Source organism: Cyprinus carpio, chromosome B2 (assembly GCF_018340385.1).
Source record: "Cyprinus carpio isolate SPL01 chromosome B2, ASM1834038v1, whole genome shotgun sequence".
Lineage (NCBI taxonomy): Eukaryota > Metazoa > Chordata > Actinopteri > Cypriniformes > Cyprinidae > Cyprinus > Cyprinus carpio.
Window position 1 is genome coordinate 3,762,542 of NC_056598.1, and position 22,654 is coordinate 3,785,195.

The window sequence follows — 22,654 nt, forward strand, 5'->3', positions numbered from 1 at the left end:
TTTTATGGACTCTCTATGGGCTTCTCCCTTGACTTCATGCCTCCACAAACCCCCCGATAGCCTCATAGACAGTAAAAGATTGCCTGCGAGTTTCTCCTCCTGTCCATATGGTAATTTTTCTACTGTGCGACAGAGAGTCGCAGGTTATGACGCAATCGTTAGCCTATTTTTACAAAAACTGCTTCTACGGGGTCATAACGTAAGATACAAGGTAATGAATCCTTTTATACATTTACGTGTTTCTTTAGAAATAATGAATGGACAAATGGAGTCTTTAAACACCTCAGATGTAAAGTTATTCGCTGTCAAAGTGACGCCAAAATGAATGGGAGTCAATGGAATTCTAACAGCAGGTGGGGGTCTGCTAGCCAATGGCAGTGCCCAGGGATGCTTCAATAAAATATGAAACCCTGCCCCCCTGCAACCAACAGCAGAGACGCATCATATACATCATATTATCGTCACTTCCCTACAGGTACTGTTTACTTACAAGGTGAGAGCACCAACTACTGGCCTGGCATACGTAATACAGCGTCTTTGGCCACTTTCGCGTATATGGGTAAACGCGAATCGTTTCGAAAACGTTGTTGTGTATACGTGAAACTTTTTAAAAACACAAGGGAAAAACTTTTCCGTTTTTGACTACATCGTTGTCATGTGAACATAGCCTAAGAATAATAGGAGAACAAAAGAGGAGACCTTATAGTTAAATCAATGATCCATTAAAGACTAAACTGTTTGACAGACTTCCAATAAGGTCAATACACTTGCATGCATTGGAATTTAGAGAAAAGTCACACTTAATATATGCAACATACGTACAGAAGCACATAAGTCATTATTCTGAGGAAGGGAGAACACAGTTAAGCAATTTAAAGAGTTTCATAAATGAATACTACCCTTCTATAATATATTTATTCTTCAGTTTTGTTTAATGTTCAACAAAACTTGGGTACATAATGAGTTCAGTCATGCCCTCACTAACTAAACATGTTTTGGAGGATAATGGTTCATGACTAGTCAGATAAGAGTTAAATCCACACAGAAGTCTTTCCATTTTTTGCTATTGTCCCTGCCCTCTCAGTGCTGTCTTTCGGTCGTGCTCCCTGTTTCTCCTGCGCTGTATTGACCCGGTTCTGCTCTGTCATTGTGCCACCAGACACAGGGCTGCTAGCTCTGGAGATCTGAGTGTTTTTTGTGTTATATGTCTGAAACGCCATGTCAAGTTGTTCCTGAGCTACTCGTAAATGATGGTGCAGTGTAGCCAGGTCAGAGGGAATATTCTCATCAGGACTTGTGCAATGCTGTTCAGGCAGCACTCTGGGCATGTTCTGGTCCTGTAGGATGATGCTGTTGGGAATGCGACCTGGTTTGTCAGATTTAACCACCAGGTTGTATCCTGGTGGAGAATTAGAAATGTTCCTGGAGTAAGGGTAGCCGTATGGAGGTTGTTGACCATGGCTTCGACGTTTGCGAAGAGTGTCACGGAAGGCACCAATCCCCAAGTGGAACATCTCACAAACATTGAGCAGCAGACAAAGACAGCTCACCACATACATGATGAGTAAAAAGATGGTCTTCTCGGTGGGTCGTGAGACGAAGCAGTCTACTCTGTGCGGGCATGGGATCTTGTTGCAGACATACGAAGGGTTAACACGGAAGCCGTAAAGGAGATATTGACCCATGAGGAACCCTACCTCAAAGATGGCACGGGATAAAAGCTGAAGCACATACATCCTCATCAAGCCTTCTTGCATGATCCTACGGCGGCCATCATGCTTCATTTGATCTTGGATTTTACCTTTGTCTGTCTCTGGTTTGATCTCCTGCTCATCCAACGTGTCTTCTTCATAGATCATTGGCTCTGCATCATCTTCCTCCAAGACCTCCTGTAGGTGGTGTCCATTTCTCCACCGACTGTGGCGATTCCTCTTTTGATAAATCTGGTTCTTGCACCGCTCCTCCTCCGAGGTACGGGCGATCTTATGGATGGCGTAACCCAGATACATGACGGAGGGAGTGGATATCATGATGATCTGGAACACCCAGAACCGGACGTGTGACAGCGGGGCGAAGGAATCGTAGCATACGTTGTCACAGCCAGGCTGCTTAGTGTTGCAGGTGAACTTTGTTTGCTCATCTGAGTAGATTGACTCACCTCCCACTGCGGTCAGAACGATCCGGAAAATAATTAACACAGTCAGCCAAACTTTCCCCACAAACGTGGAGTGGTTGTGGATTTCCTCCAATAGTCGAGTGAGAAAGCTCCAACTCATGTTGGTGACAGAGACTCTTTACTTATGTTCTGCAAATAAAGGGAAAATGAGAAATGTAAGCCAAATAAAATAAAAAGTTCTATATGCATTCATGCAAAATATACTGGGAAAATGACAGTTTTTGACACAAAAGACTTGATTGCCATGACTTAAATTATGCAGCTTTATTAACAAGGCAACATTCTGATAAAAAAAAAAAAAAAACATGTCAGTGATGTTTGCAAGGTGCAAGATTTAGATGTCAAAAATATATAACAAAAACTCAAATATCTAAAACAGGGGTCACCAAACTCTGTCCTGGAGGGCCGGTGTCCTGCAGTCTAACCAAACACACCTGAACCAGCTAATAAAGGTCTTACAAGGTATAAAGTGTATGCACTGACACAACTTTCCTGCCAGAACACGCCCCCTCAGCCGGATTGAGTGGCAAAAGAGCCTGCTGCATGACTGGATTTAATAGGGAAGCTGTGAAAACATGAGTAAATCTAATGATAATCAGGTTCCTTACTACTTACCAAAGATCCAGTAGTCCATGGATATCGATATGCAGCCAGGAATGGTGTTTCCTGACATTTACATGTGCCTGATTTAGACGCCGGAGAAATACATAAAGCAAATTTGCCTGTGAATGTATTTGGTAAATAAAAAATAGGTTTGTCTAAATCCGAGTGATCACTTACATCAATATATATTGTCATGTTGTCCTGCCCCAAAAAACGTATAGTATAGTTTTTGTCAGTGTTTATTTAAAAACATCCATTTATGCAGAATATAAGATGGTAAATATTTAATTGATCAGTTGTCAATACAATATATAACAATACAATATATGGGGTGATTTTAATGCAAAATTCAACATATTAACATAAAATGGTAACTGCAAATCCGTGTTTCGCTGCCTGGAGTCCATTTGTTTCTTTGAGTTGCAGGGATCCATTTGTTTTCCTGTTCTGTAGCTTTCAGCAGTCTGTAAAAAATATACCTCAGACTTCTTGTCAAATCTATTTGTACAGTCAATCACAAAGCTCTTTCTCATTTTAGATGTGTTTTGTGTGTTCTGTCGCAGCATTTACACTGAAAACCAATGCTGTCAATCAGTCTTTTTGCCACTCAATGGTCCAAACCGCAGTCACTTCAGATGTGTTGAGGCAAGTTGGAGCTAAATTTTGCAGGACACTGGCCCTCCAGGACCTAGTTTGGTGACCTCTGATCTAAAAGATCTTTAAGGTTGATGGTTGATATTTGGATAAATGTGTTAAGCATGGCAAAACTGTTGTGCAAAATGAACCTTGTCAGATTGCACCGTGAAAATTCACACACTAGATGTACTAGATAAATATTAGGGTGTTCCAAACAGGCACCATACACACTGAAAGCTAATTTCAACTTGTCAGCTTTCAGAGTAGGTAGAACATAGTGATGATCAATGGTTTTTTGTGTTTTAAAGATAGTCTCTACACACTGTGAGATATTTTTTAATTTTTAGTTTTTATAATGTTGATGATTTGTGGTTTTTTTAAGTTTATTGTTTTTTTTAATGGTTCATGATCAAACTTTTGCATTTTGGTTAGCTTATCCTGTGATATTGGATTCCTTTGTTGTTTAAATAAAGACTGCTAACAAATAGATCCTTGCCTCGACTTCACTTTTTTCTTGACCAACCTGTGACAGTTGTAAAAGGAAATCATTACCTACATTCTTCAAAATATCTTTTTCTGTGTTCAACAGAAGAAAGAAGAATAAACATAATGGGCTGTGCTTGTACATGCAAAATCCTTAAAATAGCCTATTGTAAGTTAAATACAACAAGCGGTACAATATTCTTTGTAATAATCAAATATACTCTGCAAAGGACCACTGTGAATAATGCACAATACAAACACCTTATACTCATAATCAATGCCCTTCTCAGAGCTCTGTTTATTCCTGAGAACTCTTCTTGGATTATTTGCCATTAGTTTCCTATGGATGAACTACCTATGGTGCATTGAGTGATTTTTCTGCACGTAAGGTAACAGGACGTGCAGTTCTTTGATACTGTCTGTCACGCAATGAACCAGCATTCGCTCTCACTACACACAAATCAAGTCATTTCAGAACTCCAGTTTATTTCAGGTCACAGCTGAATTGTTCCTAAACAAGACCCTAAGGACAACTCGGCCACAAAATTTCATTCAGAGCTCAGCCCATGGGTCTGTCTGACAAAGATTATTCAGAGTCTTTAGCTCTTTTAAAAACAAAGTGATATCATACTAAACATTACACAATTGTATTAAATAAACAAAATATATTTTTAAAAAAGACTTTTAATAGAAGACATTCTTATATTCCGGTTATTCCCTATATTCTGGTTTTACATTGAGTTTTCTTGTTTTCTTGTAAGTTATTTTCTGTTTTCTGCAAGACTTCTTTTTTATTATCTCTGGTGTGGCGCTTCTCGTCTGGTGTGCAACCAGCTTAATAAAGTGCAGTAAGCAGTAAAACTGTTTGCGCTACAAACTAGTGTGTTTATAATTATAATAATAAATTCAAACTATGATAACAAATTCCAGTTTGCAACATCAAGCAGCATAATGAACTGTTTTTGTACTGCCAAAATAACTGGAAGACGCTGACAGCAAAAGTCCTAAATCCTTGATCACTTGGAATCTACTATGGAGCTGATTTATTATAGTATTTACTCTCTTTTTTTTCTGTTGTTTGGGCAGTTGGAGAAAATATTGCACAAACAAATTAAATAGCAATACAATAATATATGACTGTGTAACAAACAGTTAGCTTAAGGTAGCAACAAGTATTATGCAGCTTCATCTCAAAATAACTCGTATATCATAGAGTTGCATGGGGTGGGGGTAACTTGACACAATCTGCACTGAGACGTCACAATCATAATGCATTATGATATATAGAGATGTCTGACATATGTGTCGACTCACTCCCTCGATTAAAATCAAGGGGTTGATAAGGATCCAGTTCATAGAAATCTCAAATTCATTCCTATTAGATGTAATTCTGAGTGAGCAAGATCAACCCCAAAGGGAGGAGCTCAGCAAACAGTCAATTAAAACATAGATTTTCGTGTTTGGAAAGGTTTGCAAAAAAAATAAAAAAAATAAAAAATAAATAAAATAAAAATAGTTTCTCCCTGGAGTATATGAACTGGCCCCTGTTCGTGTTTTCAACATGCCATTCCCTAATGTGGGATTTGCCTTCTCCCATACCATCTGAACCGGCAGGAATGGCCGCCACAGGCTCACATTGTGTATCTTAGAGGAAAGCAAGGATAACTGGACACAGATGGTACTCACTATTCATGGAACCTCATAGCCTGAGACACCTCAGGGAAAATAGGTGTTTGGTTGAGTGGATCCTTTCAGAGGAACGTGTAAAAAAAGTGTGCAATCTTTAAATGCAGTTGCTAAAACCTCAGCAGTGATTTGAGTCTGAAATGAAATATTTCAAATTGCTCATTGTAATTGGCAATATGTTTTCAGTTATTATGTTGTGCACATGGGTCATAGAACAACATGTGGAGGATGTCATTTATCCAGGTCAGTTAAGGTAAGGTCATGTCAAGTTCAGTTATGGTTATGCATTTCTATTAGTCACATTTTTGCCACTCAAATCATTATCAGACGATGAGAAATAATTCCCCTTGTTACCACTGCATATTATTTTACATTCAACATAATTTATGACCTTATTACTTCTGTCTCATTCAGTCAAATGTGGAATTACAAAGACTTTCGAATGCAGTCCCAAAAAGTTGTCTGTTGGATGTCACTTAAACACATTGTAAATAAGCCCCTGAAGGTGTGTGTGTGTGTGTGTGTGTGTGTGTGTGTGTGTGTGTGTGTGTGTGTGTGTGTGTGTGTGTGTGTGTGTGTGTGTGTGTGTGTGTGTTTGTAATAACTGCCTACAACAAAAGCTCAGAGTAAACATGCAGGCCATAAATCTAAATATATGTCAAAGGATGACTAAAGGAGGTAGTCAAATAAAGACAAACAGTTTACATTGTTGTAATAATTATTTTCCCCTTCTATTTTCCAGAAGTTAATAACACAGATGAGATTTACAAAAGAGATTAGATGATTCTTTGTAAATGTTTACATATTTCTTAGCACAGGGGCTAAATCTTCAGTTGTGTGCATCTGTTATCTGTTCTGTCCATAAACACAGACGATGCTGAAGAAAATCTGCAACAGAAACTTACACAAACACGAATACTGTCACAGCCAATTCAGTGAGGGAAAACGTGCACCTAACTGTGTTTGATTTGCCATAGAATTAAGGAAGGCAAAATGTCTTAAAAATATGCCGTTAATTAATGAACAAAATCTGATGGCAGCAGTCTTGTTGATTTGAGCAGTTTTCAAGAAATCAGCTCGTATTTTTTATACAGTACAGAGAATGTGTATAAAAACAAATTAAAGTGGTATGCATTTTGTGATAAAAGCAACATTTATTTTACAAAATGTTGGTTATCTACATTTTTATGTTAATGGTCTGTAGTTATGATATACTGTACAGTGCATTTCACACATTTCTTAATATACATTCAAATATGACTGAAATTAAGTCACTTAAAACACATACATAATACTCTGCATGGACAACTGCAAACTGTAAAAAGTCTGAGAACAAGTCGTTTATTTTACTGTAAACCAAAATAAACTAACAATCAGAAAGTTTATCTTGACAAATGGATCTGCTGTGTCAATATAAAGGAATCCGTATTGATTTTTTTAAGGTGATTTGCCTGTATTTTGTACCTTGCATTGCATTGACTTGTGTTTTAGAGTAAAAGGAAGTGTCCTTAATATTAATAGTTAAATTACCAGTATCATATATATATATATATATATATATATATATATATATATATATATTTTTTTTTTTTTTTTTTTTTTTTTTTTTTTTTTTTAATTTTATTATGTTTTTATTTTTATTTATTTTTGACATAAAGAAATTCCAGATACTAAGAGCTACTGTATTACAAAATTAACATGTTAAACAGCCGAATAATGTTCGTGGGATTTTTAGATCGGTGATATCTTTCGTCTCTCACACGTGTTACATATTATGAGGAAACTACAGACCTTGGGAAGTTGCGCCGAGGAAACACCTACAAAGGACGTGCGCTCCATCCGGTCAGAACTTTCCGCCAAACTGCGGCGAGCCCTCAGCTTTCCATCTCAGGTGCGCTCAGGGAAGCAGTCAAAAGGAATCGGGATGCATCATCATCTAACAGCTGCAGAGATCTCTCCGCATCATGACGCCTCACACTCATCTCTGACTCTCGCGTGCACTGTCAGGAGAGGAAGTATAAAGAGAAAGAAAAAAACTGCGCGAGAAAGAGTTCCTCGGGCTGATGGCCCTGAAACAAGGGTTTAAACTCCTAGACTGACTGCTGGTGTGTTCCACTTCCAGCACAATTGCCATGGCGCCCTCACGTGCTGTAATCATAACAAAACCACTTGAATATACAAGAAGTATTTACTAGAAAAGATCAACTGTGTTTATAAAAGTGTGACTGGCAAATGGACTGGCTTAGTGTTCTACATGGAGGTTTCTCTTATACAGCCAAACATATTGAACACAAACTGCTTAACTGTCTATTTTCAGCTAGATTTACTAAATATAACTCATTTATGTGCCTGGCATTTTATGCTCTCTTCTATGTCATATTTAGATGTTCTGCCCAGTCAAGGAGTAGGAGATAGGATGGAAAGACAAGATCTTCAGTGCACTACACTGTGTCTTATTCAACATATTGCTTGGACCTTCTGCAAGGAACACTGTAGCATATATAGTGTTGTCAGAGGTTCTCATTCTTGATGGTGAGCAGGTTAACCAACGTAAGTATATTCTGGCCTGGTTTCAATTGGTATTTAAACAGTTATTTCATTTCCACCAATAGTATCCATAAAATATGTTAAGTACTGTGTCATGAAAGTGTTTTTAAGAGGTCATCTTGTTCAAGTATTAGAAATATCAGAGATAGGCAACATTGAAAAACAGTCTGGAGTAATTGTAAAACCAAAATTCAAGTAGATTTTAGATCATGCTCATGGAACTTATTTAAAATGTAGTTGATTTTGCTGACAAATGAATTGTCATTGACATGTTATTTCAAATGCTTCATCCTTGTGTCTTCCTGTAATATCGCTTGACCTCCATTGTGAACTGTTGGCTGTCAAGCTGTTATTGGACACGTGGAGACATTGGTTGGACGGGGCTCAAAATGCATTCCTGGTTTGGATGGGTCATTGCAACCTGGAGTACCTCCAACAAGCCAAACATTGACTCCTTATTAGGCTCGATGGGCTCCTTTCTTTGACCAGTTTGATTTCACTTTATTTTACTGTCCAGGCACCAAGAAGAAACCAGCAGCTTTCTCCAGACAATTCCCTTCGCTTATAGGTCACTGTGTGTCCCATCATTCATGCATCTCAGTTTGTTGAACTTTTTCATTAAGGAGCAATAATTGCATGTGTATATATATGTGTATATATATGTGTATATATATATATATATATACACATATATATACACATATATATATATACACATATATATACACACACTTTTTTTATTTCCTTATTAAATGCATTTGTGTTGTATTTTAGACAGAATGTTTATTTGAGTATTTATTCAATCAATCAGAATACTGTAGGCTGTTATCAATACAATTTCATTAACATCAACAGAAATCACACTGCAAAGGTGGTCATGAAAGTAATAAAAAAACATTGTATTCAATTATTTCCTCAGATATTGTAATAATAATTTTTAATGTTGATTTATAGAACACATAAAAATTTGCCACATCTGTGGGGAAGCTGCATGTCATATTCTTGTTGGCTGCATATGCAAAATAAACTGAGAACTGTTTATGATGTAGTTTATTGCTTTTTATGTATTAAAATAGCAAGAAGTCACGACTTCAGTTGCCTATCCTAGTAGTATGAAAAACAAAACAGTTATTCAAACTGGAAATAAAGTGCGCAATGAACATTCCCATTCCCTGAAGCAGTCCATGACATTAATCGTGACTTGTGGGGGCATATTTTGTTCATTTTGGTGCCATTTTTTCCCCCATTCCCTGCTTATTTCCAAACCTGCAGAGAACTAAAATTTTATATATTCTGTATATCTGACTATACTTAAAAAAAAAAAAAAAAAAAAAAAATGATCATGTGAATATACAGGTGCTGGTCATATAATTAGAATATCATCAAAAAGTTGATTTATTTTATTAATTCCATTCAAAAAGTGAAACTTGTATATTATATTCATTCATTACACACAGACTGATATATTTCTAATTTTTATTTCTTTTAATTTTGATGATTATAACTGACAACTAAGGAAAATCCCAAATTCAGTATCTCAGAAAATTAGAATATAACTTAAGACCAATACAAAGAAAGGATTTTTAGAAATCTTGGCCAACTGAAAAGTATGAGCATGTACAGCACTCAATACTTAGTTGGGGCTCCTTTTGCCTGAATTACTGCAGCAATGCGGCGTGGCATGGAGTCGATCAGTCTGTGGCACTGCTCAGGTGTTATGAGAGCCCAGGTTGCTCTGATAGTGGCCTTCAGCTCTTCTGCATTGTTGGGTCTGGCATATCGCATCTTCCCCAATACCCCATAAATTTTCTATGGGGTTAAGTTTGCTGGCCAATTAAGAACAGGGATACCATGGTCCTTAAACCAGGTACTGGTAGCTTTGGCACTGTGTGCAGGTGCCAAGTCCTGTTGGAAAATTAAATCTGCATCTCCATAAAATTGGTCAGCAGCAGGAAGCATAAAGTGCTCTAAAACTTCCTGGTATACGGCTGCATTGACCTTGGACCTCAGAAAACACAGTGGACCAACACCAGCAGATGGCATGGCACCCCAAACAATCACTGACTGTGGAAACTTTACACTGGACCTCAAGCAACGTGGATTGTATGCCTCTCCTCTCTTCTTCCAGACTCTGGGACCCTGATTTCCAAAGGAAATGCAAAATACTTTCATCAGAGCACATAACTTTGGACCACTCAGCAGCAGTCAAGTCCTTTTTGAAGCGAGACGCTTCTGACGCTGTTTGTTGTTCAAGAGTGGCTTGACACAAGGAATGCGACAGCTGAAACCATTGTCTTGAATACGTCTGTGCGTAGTGGTTCTTGAAGCACTGACTCCAGCTGCAGTCCACTCTTTGTGAATCTCCCCCACATTTTTGAATGGGTTTTGTTTCACAATCCTCTTCAGGGTGCGGTTATCCCTATTGCTTGTACACTTTTTTCTACCACATCTTTTCCTTCCCTTTGTCTCTCTATTAATGTGCTTGGACACAGAGCTCTGTGAACAGCCAGCCTCTTTTGCAATGACCTTTTGTGTCTTGCCCTCCTTGTGCAAGGTGTCAATTGTCGTCTTTTGGACAACTGCCAATTCAGCAGTCTTCCCCATGATTCTGTAGCCTACAGAACTAGACTGAGAGACCATTTAAAGGCTTTGCAGTTGTTTTGAGTTAATTAACTGATTAGAGTGTGGCACCAGGTGTCTTCAATATTGAACCTTTTCACAATATTTCACAATATTCTAATAAGATACTGAATTTGGGATTTTCCTTAGTTGTCAGTTATAAACATCAAAATTAAATGAAATAAACATTTGAAATATAATAGTCTGTCTGTAATGAATAAATATAATATACAAGTTTCACTTTTTGAATGGAATTAATAAAATAAATCAACTTTTTGATGATATTCTAATTATATGACCAGCACCTGTATAATAATTGTACTTTGCAGCACAACAGAAATTATGCAGTATTATTGATCTCAATAAACCTGTAACTCAATATAAATGATTATTCAGAACTTGAATGTAGAAAGATGGAGATGAACCTTAATATCTTTGTGTTATATAATGGTTTTAATTTGTTCCGCTCATCACAGCTCTGCAGAAGAAAGGCTGTTGTCTAGAGGGAGTGCCTTACTATCTCATTCGCTGTACACGTAGTGCCATGACAGAGCATTGTATGTTCAGTGAGCAGAAAACTATCAGTGGACTTCCATGGACGTGTGTGTTCTGAAGCCTCTCTGGATGTGCAGCCCACCCATTCAGATGAGCCGCTGGCCTCCATCCTCCAGAGGCCATGCCTCTCTGACCACTTCCACGACAGAACACATTGCAAATGCTATACACTCCTCATTGGTCATTCTCAAGATGAGTGTCTGCTAAAACTTCATAGCAATTTATGTACAGCACCCATTCACGTCCCCTCCTCTAGAGAGGCAACTGAGTCATGTGAGAGCACATGTGCCATGCATTGCTCCCAAAATCTGTAGGTCTTCAAAAATGTAAGCATACTGTCTGCAATCACCAAAATCATTGGAATCAATATGCAATCACCAATCATCATCATCAAAAAAAGCATATATTGTATGCAAATATATGTATTCTGCAAATGCCTGTGGTTTATCATGATCAGAGGAGACATTTGCTATATCTCTTGGTCAATCTGTAACTATAAAAAAAAACTAAATGAACTCTTATTCTTAATGAATAGTAATCCGGGAAAAAAATCATTTACACACTCTTTTGTGCTTCAAAACCTGCTTGACTTTCTCTCTCTCTCTCTCTCTCTCTCTCTCTCTCTCTCTCTCTCTCTCTCTCTCTCTCTCGTGTATAACACAAAAGCTGAATTTTTGCAGATGATCTTACTTGCTTTATTCCATGTAATGAAATGGAGACTGGAGCTGTCAAGCTTCAAAATGACTAAGCAAGCACCATTACAGTATCATAAAAGTGGTCCACCAATGACACAGTATGCACTGATTCACCATTTTCATCTGCAATCTATAAGTAACACAACTGACATTAACTGTCCAGTATACATCCATGACATGATCTTTATAATAATAATAATAATACATTATATTTATAATGCACTTTTCATCAGAGATCTCAAAGTGCTACAGGGTTAAAACAAAAACAAAAAGATAAGCAGTTAATAATAATAATCTAAAAGGGACCAAAGCTTTGCTAAAAAGAAATGTCTTGAGGCCTTTTTTAAAACAATCAGTAGATTGTGGAGCCCTCAAGGAGTCAGGGAGGCCATTCCACAGATGCGGGGCAGCAGTACAAAAGGCCCTGTCTCCCATTGTCCTCAATCTGGTTCTGGGTATGTGGAGGAGGTTTGAGTGAGTGGAAACGAGGGAACGGGTTGTGGTTTGTGGGTTGATAAGTTCTTTTAGGTAGGAGGGGGCATGTCCATGGATGCATTGATGTGTGAGGAGTGAAACCTTGTACTCAATCCTGGTGGAGATGGGAAGCCCAGTGGAGTGAGTGAAGAATGGGGGTAATGTGCTCATATTTCCGCACTCTCTCATCAGGATCCTAGCTGCAGAGTTTTGGATGTATTGAAGCCTCTGCAGACTCTTTCCAGGAATCCCAATGAGAAGTGCATTGCAGTAGTCCAGTCTGGAGGAGACAAAGGCATGAACCAGTTTTTCGGCATCTGAAAAGGTGAGAATGGGCCGGAGTTTGGAGATGTTACGGAGGTGGTAGAAAGAGGTCTTGCATAAGTAATTTATATGAGCTTCAAAAGTGAGTTGGGAGTCAATTTTTACACCAAGATTAGTTACTATTGATGAGAGGGGAATGTTGGTGCCAGAAAAGGTGATACTGGTTATGGATGATGATTTGATTTGGTGAGGAGTGCCAATCAAGATGGCTTCGGTTTTAGAGCTATTTAGTTGAAGGAAGTTGTGCTCCATCCACACCTTTATCTCCTCCAGACAGGTGCTGAGTTTTGATGGGGATGACTGTGAGGGTGTGGATTCAGCTGTGGCATGTACATAGAGCTGTATGTCATCGGCATAGCAGTGGAATGAGATTTTGTGACGGCTGATGATTTGGCCAAGGGGGGTGAGGTATAGAATGAAGAGGATGGGGCCAAGGACTGACCCCTGGGGGACACCGCAAGTAACTGTGTGTGGATATGATTTGGAGTGGCCCAGGGAGATGTATTCTGTCCGGTTTGTGAGGTATGATCTGAACCAACTGAGGGCAGTATCATTTAGTCCAGTAGTGAGGTGGAGCCGGTTTTAAAAGAATACCATGGTCGACAGTATCAAATGCAGCAGAAAGGTCCAGGAGGATGAGGAGGGAAGGGGAGCCAGCATCAGATGATATGAGGAGGTCGTTTGTGACTCTAACGAGGGCAGTCTCTGTGCTGTGAGCAGAGCGGAAACCTGACTGGAATTTTTCAAAGAGGTTATTATATTTGAGGTGGTCCTGAAGGTGGCTGGCAACTGCTTTCTCAAGTACTTTTGATATGAAGGGGAGATTTGAGATGGGCCTATAGTTGGATAGGACTTCCGAATCAAGAGTGGGTTTTTTGAGCAGAGGTGTGATAATGGCATTTTTTAAGACGGGGGAACGTGACCAGTTTTGAGGGAATGATTTATAACAGCAGTGATCAGGGGACTTAGGACGGTGATATGAGTTTTTACCAGGGAGGTTGGGGAGGGTCCAGGGGACAGGTGGAGGATTTCATCTTCCTGATGATGTTCTGCACCTCTTCTGATGAAACCTCAGGAAAGCAGTTTAGGGGTTGGGAGATGGTATATGTTGGGGGAACAGTTTGGGGGGGAGGACCAGAAAGGGCAGAGCGAATATGTGCAGTTTTTGACGTGAAGAAATCCATGAATTTATTGCACTGCTCTTCTGTAGCGGCAGTAAGTAGGGTCGATTGTGGTTTGAGAAGGTGGTTTATAGTGGAAAAAGAGCTGCTTGGAATTTCCTGGACTGTTTCTGATGGCATCGGAGTAAAACTGTGACCTTGCCTCTTTAAGGGACTGTGCATATTTTTGTTGTTGCTTCCGGTAGATTTGTTTATGTACAGTGAGGCCAGAGGCTCTGAAATGCCGCTCAAGGACCCGCCCTGCTGCCTTCATCTTACGAAGCCCATCTGTAAACCAGGGTGCTGAGTGGGTGAAGGTGACTGTTCTTGTTTTAACAGGTGCATGGAGGTCCAGGAGTACATTATGTAATGTAAAAAGTGGTGCTCAACAGCTCTAAATGGACACAGTCTCCAATAAATGGTGTAAATGTATGTTTAAGTAATGATTCATTAAATGTGTAATATATGTAATGAAACATTAACTTAAAGTGATATACTGTCTTACAACATTATGGTTAGTATTACTGTATTTGTCAGGGACAACATTTCATGCTCCACTAAAAAACAAAAAAAAAAGAGAGAGAGAGAGAGAGATTATGCATGAAAACAAAATTTAAATGACTTTAATTAGTTTCAATAGTGGGTTGGCAACATCATCTGTCCTCAAAGCTTGTTTAGTTGCTTTTTTCAGTCAGAATGATGCCGTTGGACTGACAGGTGAAGTGAGCAACCAGTATTTGCTCTTTCTAACGTCAACTTTAGTTTCTCCAAAAATCTTAAATCAATGGGGGTGGTCCTAGGTCACAGATGTTAGGGTTTATGTAATAAATCAAGCTCAACTGAGAAGTACCCTCAGAGAAACACTGACAGAAACCCCCATCTAAACAACAAGCATGTTACTCCAAAGCCCTTCCAAAGAACCGCTACCGTATACTGACTCTCCCTCAGTCACAGACAGATACACACACACACACACACATTCTGGGTGGACCCATCAGCTAGTGTGGCGGCTAACCTATAGGCGGTTTCTGTTGTGGCAGTCTCATTTGGTTACATCTCCTCGCTGAGCCAGGCTTAGGGCTGCCTTTGGGTCAATGCCACTTACAGAGAGTTTGATGAAAACATGAATCTACTGCGGTGACTTAGAACAACTGCCCAAAGGTTCATGCCAACATTGCCAAAGAAACTTCCCTCAGAAGTCTCTCGTATGGCTAGCGCTATAATCAAGTGCAGAAGGACATGGCTGGAACACCACACAAATTACAAGATAATGTATATCTACTGCCGTAGCCGAGTCAGCATGCTGTGATGTGGCTGTACAAAAATTGTACTAAAACTGTACTAAAAATTACAGATTAAACTTAAAATACACTAAACCTTTTTTGCTGCACTTAAGAACATTGATGAATCTGTTAATCTGTAAAATCAGTAATTCTCCTTCAAAGCATGGCTGCTGAAGGAAATGACTTTTCTGTCTGTTCAGTGATTCATGAAGTGCTTCACTTTCCTTGCAGAGAACAGTATAAAGTGTCATCTTTTCTGGATCGAAATGGGGTTTTCCTGGATAAGAATCTTTTTTTCCATTTCCTTCAGTCCAGCTAAAATTGAAAACAATATTTCACAAAGCAGTTTGACAGACGCAGGCTGTTCAATTTCTAAAGCTAGATCTGATTTTGACAGTCACAGATGAAAACATGCATTGCATAATATACACAAAACTAAATAAAAGCATTAATAGATGAAACTTTGACATATTCACTGGCATAGGTTTACTGTGTTATAAGCCATTTCTATTCAGTTTCTAAATTGTGTTTTTAGCATGTTTGTATTCAATATTTTGGTCTCTAGACATGGCTTGGGTTTTTCCTTCATTATAAGTCTATGGATTTGAACATTTTTGTTTAAAGCGAACCCAGACACCAAAACTTGTGGAGTTTACAGCTGTTGCATGCATGCCAACACAATCATAGACACTGTATGGAATAGTTTTTAACACTCCACTTCAGCAATGAGGTTATCTTGTCAAAATTGCACATGTCATGCAGGGTGTGAGGCGAAGCCTAAGGACTCTTCTTCACTACCGGGGTCACCAGGGTTGTAATAGCAACGGAGAGCCAGATCTCTTCTTCAGAGGCCCAGCAGAGCTGCAGCATTCTGGGTGAACTCAGCCAACACACACCCCAGGCCTCCCCACTTCAGCTCTGACAGCAATGATTACGCACATGAGTGCTATCTCAGGCGATCATATATGTCATGACTGACATGAGAAGAAGATATGGGAATAATTTATGCAGTGATACTTCTGCGATACTGATAAAAATACTGGCATGCATGCTGGTCCCACAATATTTTTGGGGTGGTTCTGTCAAATGGCTGTTAATCTGTAATCAGAAGTTTCGTGCACTGGAAAGTACATGTATCTGTTTTGGAATTGGAATTTAGAGAATGACATCATGTCATTGGTTACATTCCCCTGATTCTATTAAAGTATTCTATTATCATTTTAAAGGGTTATTTCACCCCAAAATTAAATTTACCCTCATGTTGTTCCAAACCCGTAAGACCTTCGTTCATCTTCGGAACACAAATTAAGATATTTTTGATGAAATCTGAGAGCTCTCTGACCCTCTAATAGACAGCAATGCAACTGTAATGTTCCCAGGTCCAGAAACATAGTAAGGACATCGTTAAAACAGTCCATGTGACATCAGTGGCTCAACTTATACAGTATATACAAGATATCAATAGTATCAGAATTTGCAGCTGTGGTATTTTTTGAGACCACTAGATGGCAGGGCTGTGAAATTTAGAGTGACGTTTAGGGAAGAAACCTGCGTACACCATGAGCTTGGAGTGACTTTGCTGTTTTTCCATGTAAATAAGTTTAATGGTTCCCATTTGTGTTCATTTAGAAAGATCCATAACCAAAAAAAAAAATCAGATGTACTGAATAAGCTAAATGAAGACACAAAATGTGTGTGCGGAGAACAGTATTACCTGTGCAGCAGAATGTCTCATCAACAAATTATATATAATTAAATAAATAAATATATTAATTTTGCACTCATTAGAAAATTCAAATTATGGACCCTCAAGAAATGTTATGGCATTATGTCAGTGATATCAAAAGCTCACTGGCTTTTGCTTGCTTCATCACCAATTGCGGCCCGATTGTGGATCGTGATTATGAGGTCCTAAATGAATGAATTTTTAAAATGAGAACATCTTTAGACTAATGCAATATCTAAATTAAGATTGCATTTAAAATGATGATTAATTTAAACTGAATCTCAGCCTTTTGAGATCTAATTTGAATTAGAGTCTGATTAAATTAATAATGGGGTTCAAATGTATTTGATTAGATTTTAATCATTTTAAAATATCTCTTCCAAAAGCACAAGATTTATGTGCAGGAAACCTTCACCCAAGCTGTAGGTGGTTGTTGTGTGTAAACAAGAAATGCTGATATAAACCTTCTCTTGCAGATGTGGGAGCAAATCCAAATAAAGTTGAGAATTTTAACTTGTTTTCCTTTGAAAAGGTCAGAAGCCTCATTTCCTAGTTTATACTGTTAAATGTTATATCTAAAAAGCTTATAGAATATACAGTAAATTTCTCCTTATATGTACAGGCCCTAAATATTATGGTATAGGCTACTTAAGCTATACTTCATGATGTATGAATGTTATTGCATGAGATACAAAATATAGTATTGGTTTTAAAACAGACACACACTTAAGCATTTTCAAGCAAACATACCTGATAATGAATAGTTTGCTTTTTACATAAGATTGCCTGTCTGCTTATGTGAGGCTTTCAATAACTGATGGTCAATAACTGATGCTATGCCATGCAACATAAAATTATCATGATCAAATGATCAGGCTGCACCACAGAAAAAAAAGTTATTTAAAGATAGCCAACACTGAACCACCAGGACAGTGATCCTGATCAAGCTTGCATTCTCTGCACCATAGAGAAAAACATGACACTTAAAAGCATAGAGCCATCTAATAGAGGGGGCTCTTGCATTCAAAATGGTTTTAGCAAGCAAATAAGCAGGCCTGTGGCCATACATGAGCCAGATTGCCTATCCCCAGAGGCAAAAAATTTGGGTGCATTATATTTTGAGATTTAAATGGATCTGAGAGCACCCAGTGAGAAATATAAAGATATAAATGCCACTGATTAAAACCAAGTATAACACTAATAATATAAGCATTAACATCTGGTACAGGGAGGACTGCTTAAACAGCAGCACTGCTTTCTAAGGTGATAAGAGCTAACATAATCAAACAAGTTGAAAACCCTGGGCAAAACTCATTTAGATTGAAATGAAATGCCATAGAAGCTCAACAAGTAATGAAATATCAACCATAAGGGAACACACTGTATTTACACCTCTTTGATCCTGCTTAAGACACCCTGGGAATCACTTCTCTCCATAAGCCTCAAAAAAAAAAAAAAAAAATCGAAAACTGCTTGTAATGCCCAAAGTATACCTCTTTCAAAGAATGTTTCCCAGTTACCATTCCCAACCCCAATCTAAACAACAGTAAAAGCTCTGTTGTATTGCCAATGATATTAGTTTACTAAGGGCTCATTAGACATCCAAACAGTGAGAATGATTTTACTCTGTTGGAATGTTTGAGTGGATATATCTGTTTTAAAATGTGCTCACAGTGAAGTCCATGACCATCAGGTTTGTGGCTGGCACTGTCATGGATCCAGACCACACAGGAAGCAGAAAGGAACCGCTGCTTTTACAGTATTGGACTCCGTTTTGGGGTACGTTTGCACAATGTACTAAAAACAGTAAAGTGTTTCCCTTGTATTTTTGAAGATTTGCGTACAGAGAACAGCGCTGTCAAAACCATTCCCGTTCACAAGGAAATGCAAAAACTACTACAAACGCTTTATTATGCATTCCAGGCCAGTAGCTGACGATGTCCCTTTGTAACGAAACACTACACGCATGCACACATGCTGTACCTATAGACTACCGTTACCAAAAAGTAGCATACTTCGTTTATTTTATTAAGCATACTTAAGTAAAGTTCAAATATATATTTTTAAGTATACTTTTTGTAGCGAGTATACAAATATCAAATAATATGTGTTCTAGTAGTATACTTGTAAGTGTTCTGTTTCAATACTCCTTGGGACTAAATTGGCCCACTTTCTAGTACATAAAAGTATACTTTTAAGTATACTTTAAGTATAACAGTGGCAATCTTTGAGTACACAACTAGTTTACCTCTATGTTTGTAGTTTGTACTGCAATTATACTAAAAGTGAACTTATAGGTATACTGATAGTTTATTAATTAAATACTTTGTACACTCTGAAGTATAGTCTTAGTAAACTACTAGTTTAGTAGTTTTATACTGCAAGTATACTCATAAGTTTTCTTTAAGTGAACTTTACATCATACTTTAAGTATACTACTTTTGTCCCTATTTAGGTTTTAATTTGTATATATATTTTGTTATATGAATATCTGAACATACAAAACATCCAAAGAAAGAACAGGGTGTCTGCTTGTAAACAAAAACTTTTTATTCTATCCTCATGCATTCTTTTTTTTAAAAACACTTTGATGTAAAGTTTCATAAGAAGTTTCATAAGAAATAAAGAAATAACATTTTGAACAAAAAGCTGAAAAAAGACTATGAATTCGATTCAGAATGATAATCAAATCGTAGATGGAGTCGATCAACACCCCAAAGCTTGACTGTAATTATTACCTCTTCATCGGTAGACATTTTATTCCATAACGTTACAGTTTTTGATGCTGTTTCATGTCAGATGATCGTGTTAGATTACATCTGTTAGTATCTGTTGTTTTTTTTTTCTTCTTCTTCTTCACTTGTGTTTTTTTTTGGAAATTCTGTACAGAAGATGTGTACTAGCGCCCTCTACCTTATAACAATGAGAACACGGATTCTAGGAGCACAAGTATAGCTCAAATATATTTAGACTTTTTTGTAAGTATAAGTCAAGTATACTTCAATGTCATTTTAAGTATATTTCTGATGATTACATAAAAAGTAAACTAAAAGCATACTTTCATCCTTTATTTTAAAAGAAGTATACTAATAGCACACTTGAATAAACTTATTTTTCGTAAGGATTGCATTTTCAAGCCCCCAAAATGCTGTTGCTGTGTAAATAAATGGCCAAAATGCATAAAAAGTTATAAATCAAAAACGCTGGAGTGTAGACCCCCCCCCCCCCCCCCCACCCCAGGTAAGAATTCCAGTAAGACAATGCTGACTAAACTGTGCTTTTGATTTTTAGCATAGGCAAAAAGGCAAAGAATAACTGGCTAGGTTAGTCAGTAAGTTCACAGAACAAGGTCACTGTTGTTGTTCAAAGATTTGGCTGCAGCATAAAGAGCTCTTAAAAAGCACTTGCTGCACACACTAGAGATTTACACTCAAGTGAACTTCGATCTGAACAATCAGGGTTACTTTAGGTAAAAATGTGTTTACCACAGGCATTTAAATTAACTTAATTAAATTGCATGCACTTATATTTATAAGGCTGTCAACAATGTGAAATTTATCGTGCCGTTTTAAATGGTTGAAATGTTGTCTTGCCATAGGGTTTGCCATGTTTTATTTCATGTTTTTTTTTTTGTCTGTTAACATTTATTTTATTTTGAGTAATGAAACAAATTTTATGGTTTGATTTTCAGCTAATTATAAACATTCTCTTTTTCCATACTTTTTGCAATGGCCTCTTCTTACACCATTTTGATAGCATAATTATATTGCAGATTTTAGAGTTAGATTGCAGAATGCAGTGACTCGGAACATTGCTTATACAACTTTTTGTTTGGAAGACAGATTGTGATCTGAGAAACATCCTCTGAGATGTAGCAACAAATATTGAGGTTTCTGCATAAAAAGAAAGAAATTGGGCTGATTATTTGACACTGGTTTAAAAGGAAATCTTGTACAATTAAAATTATTAAGCAATGTTATGAATAAAAACAATAGACTTCCAAGAGCATTTTTCCATAGTACATGCAGATAAAACCACACCAACACTAACAAACGACAAACACACTGAACAGATCACATACCTCTCCATAGCAGATCTCTTCACCAAGTCTTAGCAGGAATTGATCATGAACCCACAACCTTTGACATTATCACACCAGTGAGAAGTAAAGAGACACAATGGATCATTTTCTCTCAAAACCATTCACCACCAAGTACAGGCAGTGACACTCAGGAACAACACTACAGGCCAATAGAGCCATTGTTCTCCCTTCTGTTTGTATGTCTCTTTTATTGTGGTTTCCGACGTGATTCAGTCAGAGAGCTCTCATCTCGGTTACATTCGTCAACTCTAAGTCTAACCCGTTTTAATTTTTCCTAGATTTTACAATGTAAAACTGTTGCCCAGGCAATGGAGATATACAGTACAAGACCTCAGATCTAAATATAACAGTGTTTCAGTGGCATTAGAAAGTCTCCTATCACAGCTGATCATTGCTAGTCACCAGCATGAGGTGTGTTTTGCACACTGGAACCAGCTTGGGATGCTGGTTTTGCTTGTGCAATGAGCATGTTAAGGGCCCCAAAAGACCCGGAAACCTTGAAAAAAAAAAGAAGAGGTACAACTTTAAAAGTATTTACTTACTAGAAGCTTTTATCCAAAGCGACAAATGAGGAATACAACTATAGCTCTGAGAGCTTGTTCTTGTGAGTGTCAATAAAGTTAATTCTTCTGTATTTATGACTGAGTCTCTTTGCCATTGTTGGGTAACAGACCTGCGTGTCCTTACTGGGGATGATATTCCCTGTTGTATTCTGGGATGGCATAGTGAGCCGATTTGTAATTGGTGCAGTCTAGAAAGTCTTTGTTAGATGGGTTCAATTTCTATTTCCCTTCTCTTAGAGTCCAGAGTTAGAGTTTGCTGATCCCTACATTACAGAAATAATAGAGTCTATCTTCCATTGGTCTTTCACCAGAAAGAGTGTGCTAGTAAACCAGCTTCTAACAAGAAATTCCTGGGGCTTAATGTCAATTTCCAGGGAACCTTCTGCCTACATAAACTGACCTGACACTCGTGGTTCCTTCCTGTTTAACAGAAGCTTCATGCCTCCTAAATAAACAAGATCTTATAATGTCTTCCACCCCCATCAAAGGCAGATAGAATGTGGTGTGTGGAGATTCTAAGAAATCCACATGGTGATAGAGATTCTGAAAAGAAGTCCACGTATTTAAATTAAACCCAAGTGTTGTTGAGAGATTCTGAGAAGTCACGTACTCAAAATGTGTTCTATTCATAATGATAAGTTTCATTTCAAAAGTTAAAAATTAATATTTCATGGTAAGGATCTGTCTCATATATATATATATTAATATATATTTAACAGGTTTCATTTTTATATTCAAAACTGTTTTTGGTAAACTTTATGGTATATTTCATATGTAATTTCACAGTATTTCTAACTGTGTAGTCAGCTGAGTCTGTTTCGCATATGAAGTTGAACTGCACGTATTGTTCTTTTTGTATCAATATTTCTTAGAATTATCAGTATGATACTTTGAATCTAAAAGAGGAAGAAGTCCAAAATTGAGACATTGACTAGACTATTTTTAAAGGTCAGGTGTTATTAGTGATAGCCAGATGACGACTTATGTCTTATGTCTGGATCTTTTCATCTCACTTCCTCTTC

At 37.7% G+C, this 22,654-nt stretch overlaps 1 protein-coding gene and 1 long non-coding RNA gene across 3 annotated transcripts; one reads left to right on the top strand and one right to left on the bottom strand.

Moving 5' to 3' along the window:
* Positions 1-417: 417 nt before the first annotated feature.
* gjc2 (gap junction protein gamma 2) lies at positions 418-21,187 on the bottom strand. 2 transcript variants are annotated; one of them, XM_042717779.1, is made up of 2 exons: positions 21,049-21,187; positions 418-2,305 (listed from the first exon to the last, which is right to left on the bottom strand). In XM_042717779.1, the coding sequence occupies exon 2, from the start codon at positions 2,274-2,276 to the stop codon at positions 1,032-1,034; it is 1,245 nt and encodes a 414-aa protein (XP_042573713.1). In that variant the 5' UTR covers positions 2,277-2,305; positions 21,049-21,187; the 3' UTR covers positions 418-1,031. The 2 variants fall into 2 exon arrangements, with proteins under 2 accessions (XP_042573713.1, XP_018975304.2); XM_019119759.2 differs by lacking the exon at positions 21,049-21,187 and adding an exon at positions 7,376-7,510.
* LOC109106403 lies at positions 7,550-8,756 on the top strand. Its single transcript, XR_002020569.2, has 3 exons — positions 7,550-7,689; positions 7,969-8,134; positions 8,478-8,756. It is a non-coding gene; the product is annotated as an uncharacterized LOC109106403 (long non-coding RNA).
* Positions 21,188-22,654: the final 1,467 nt, after the last annotated feature.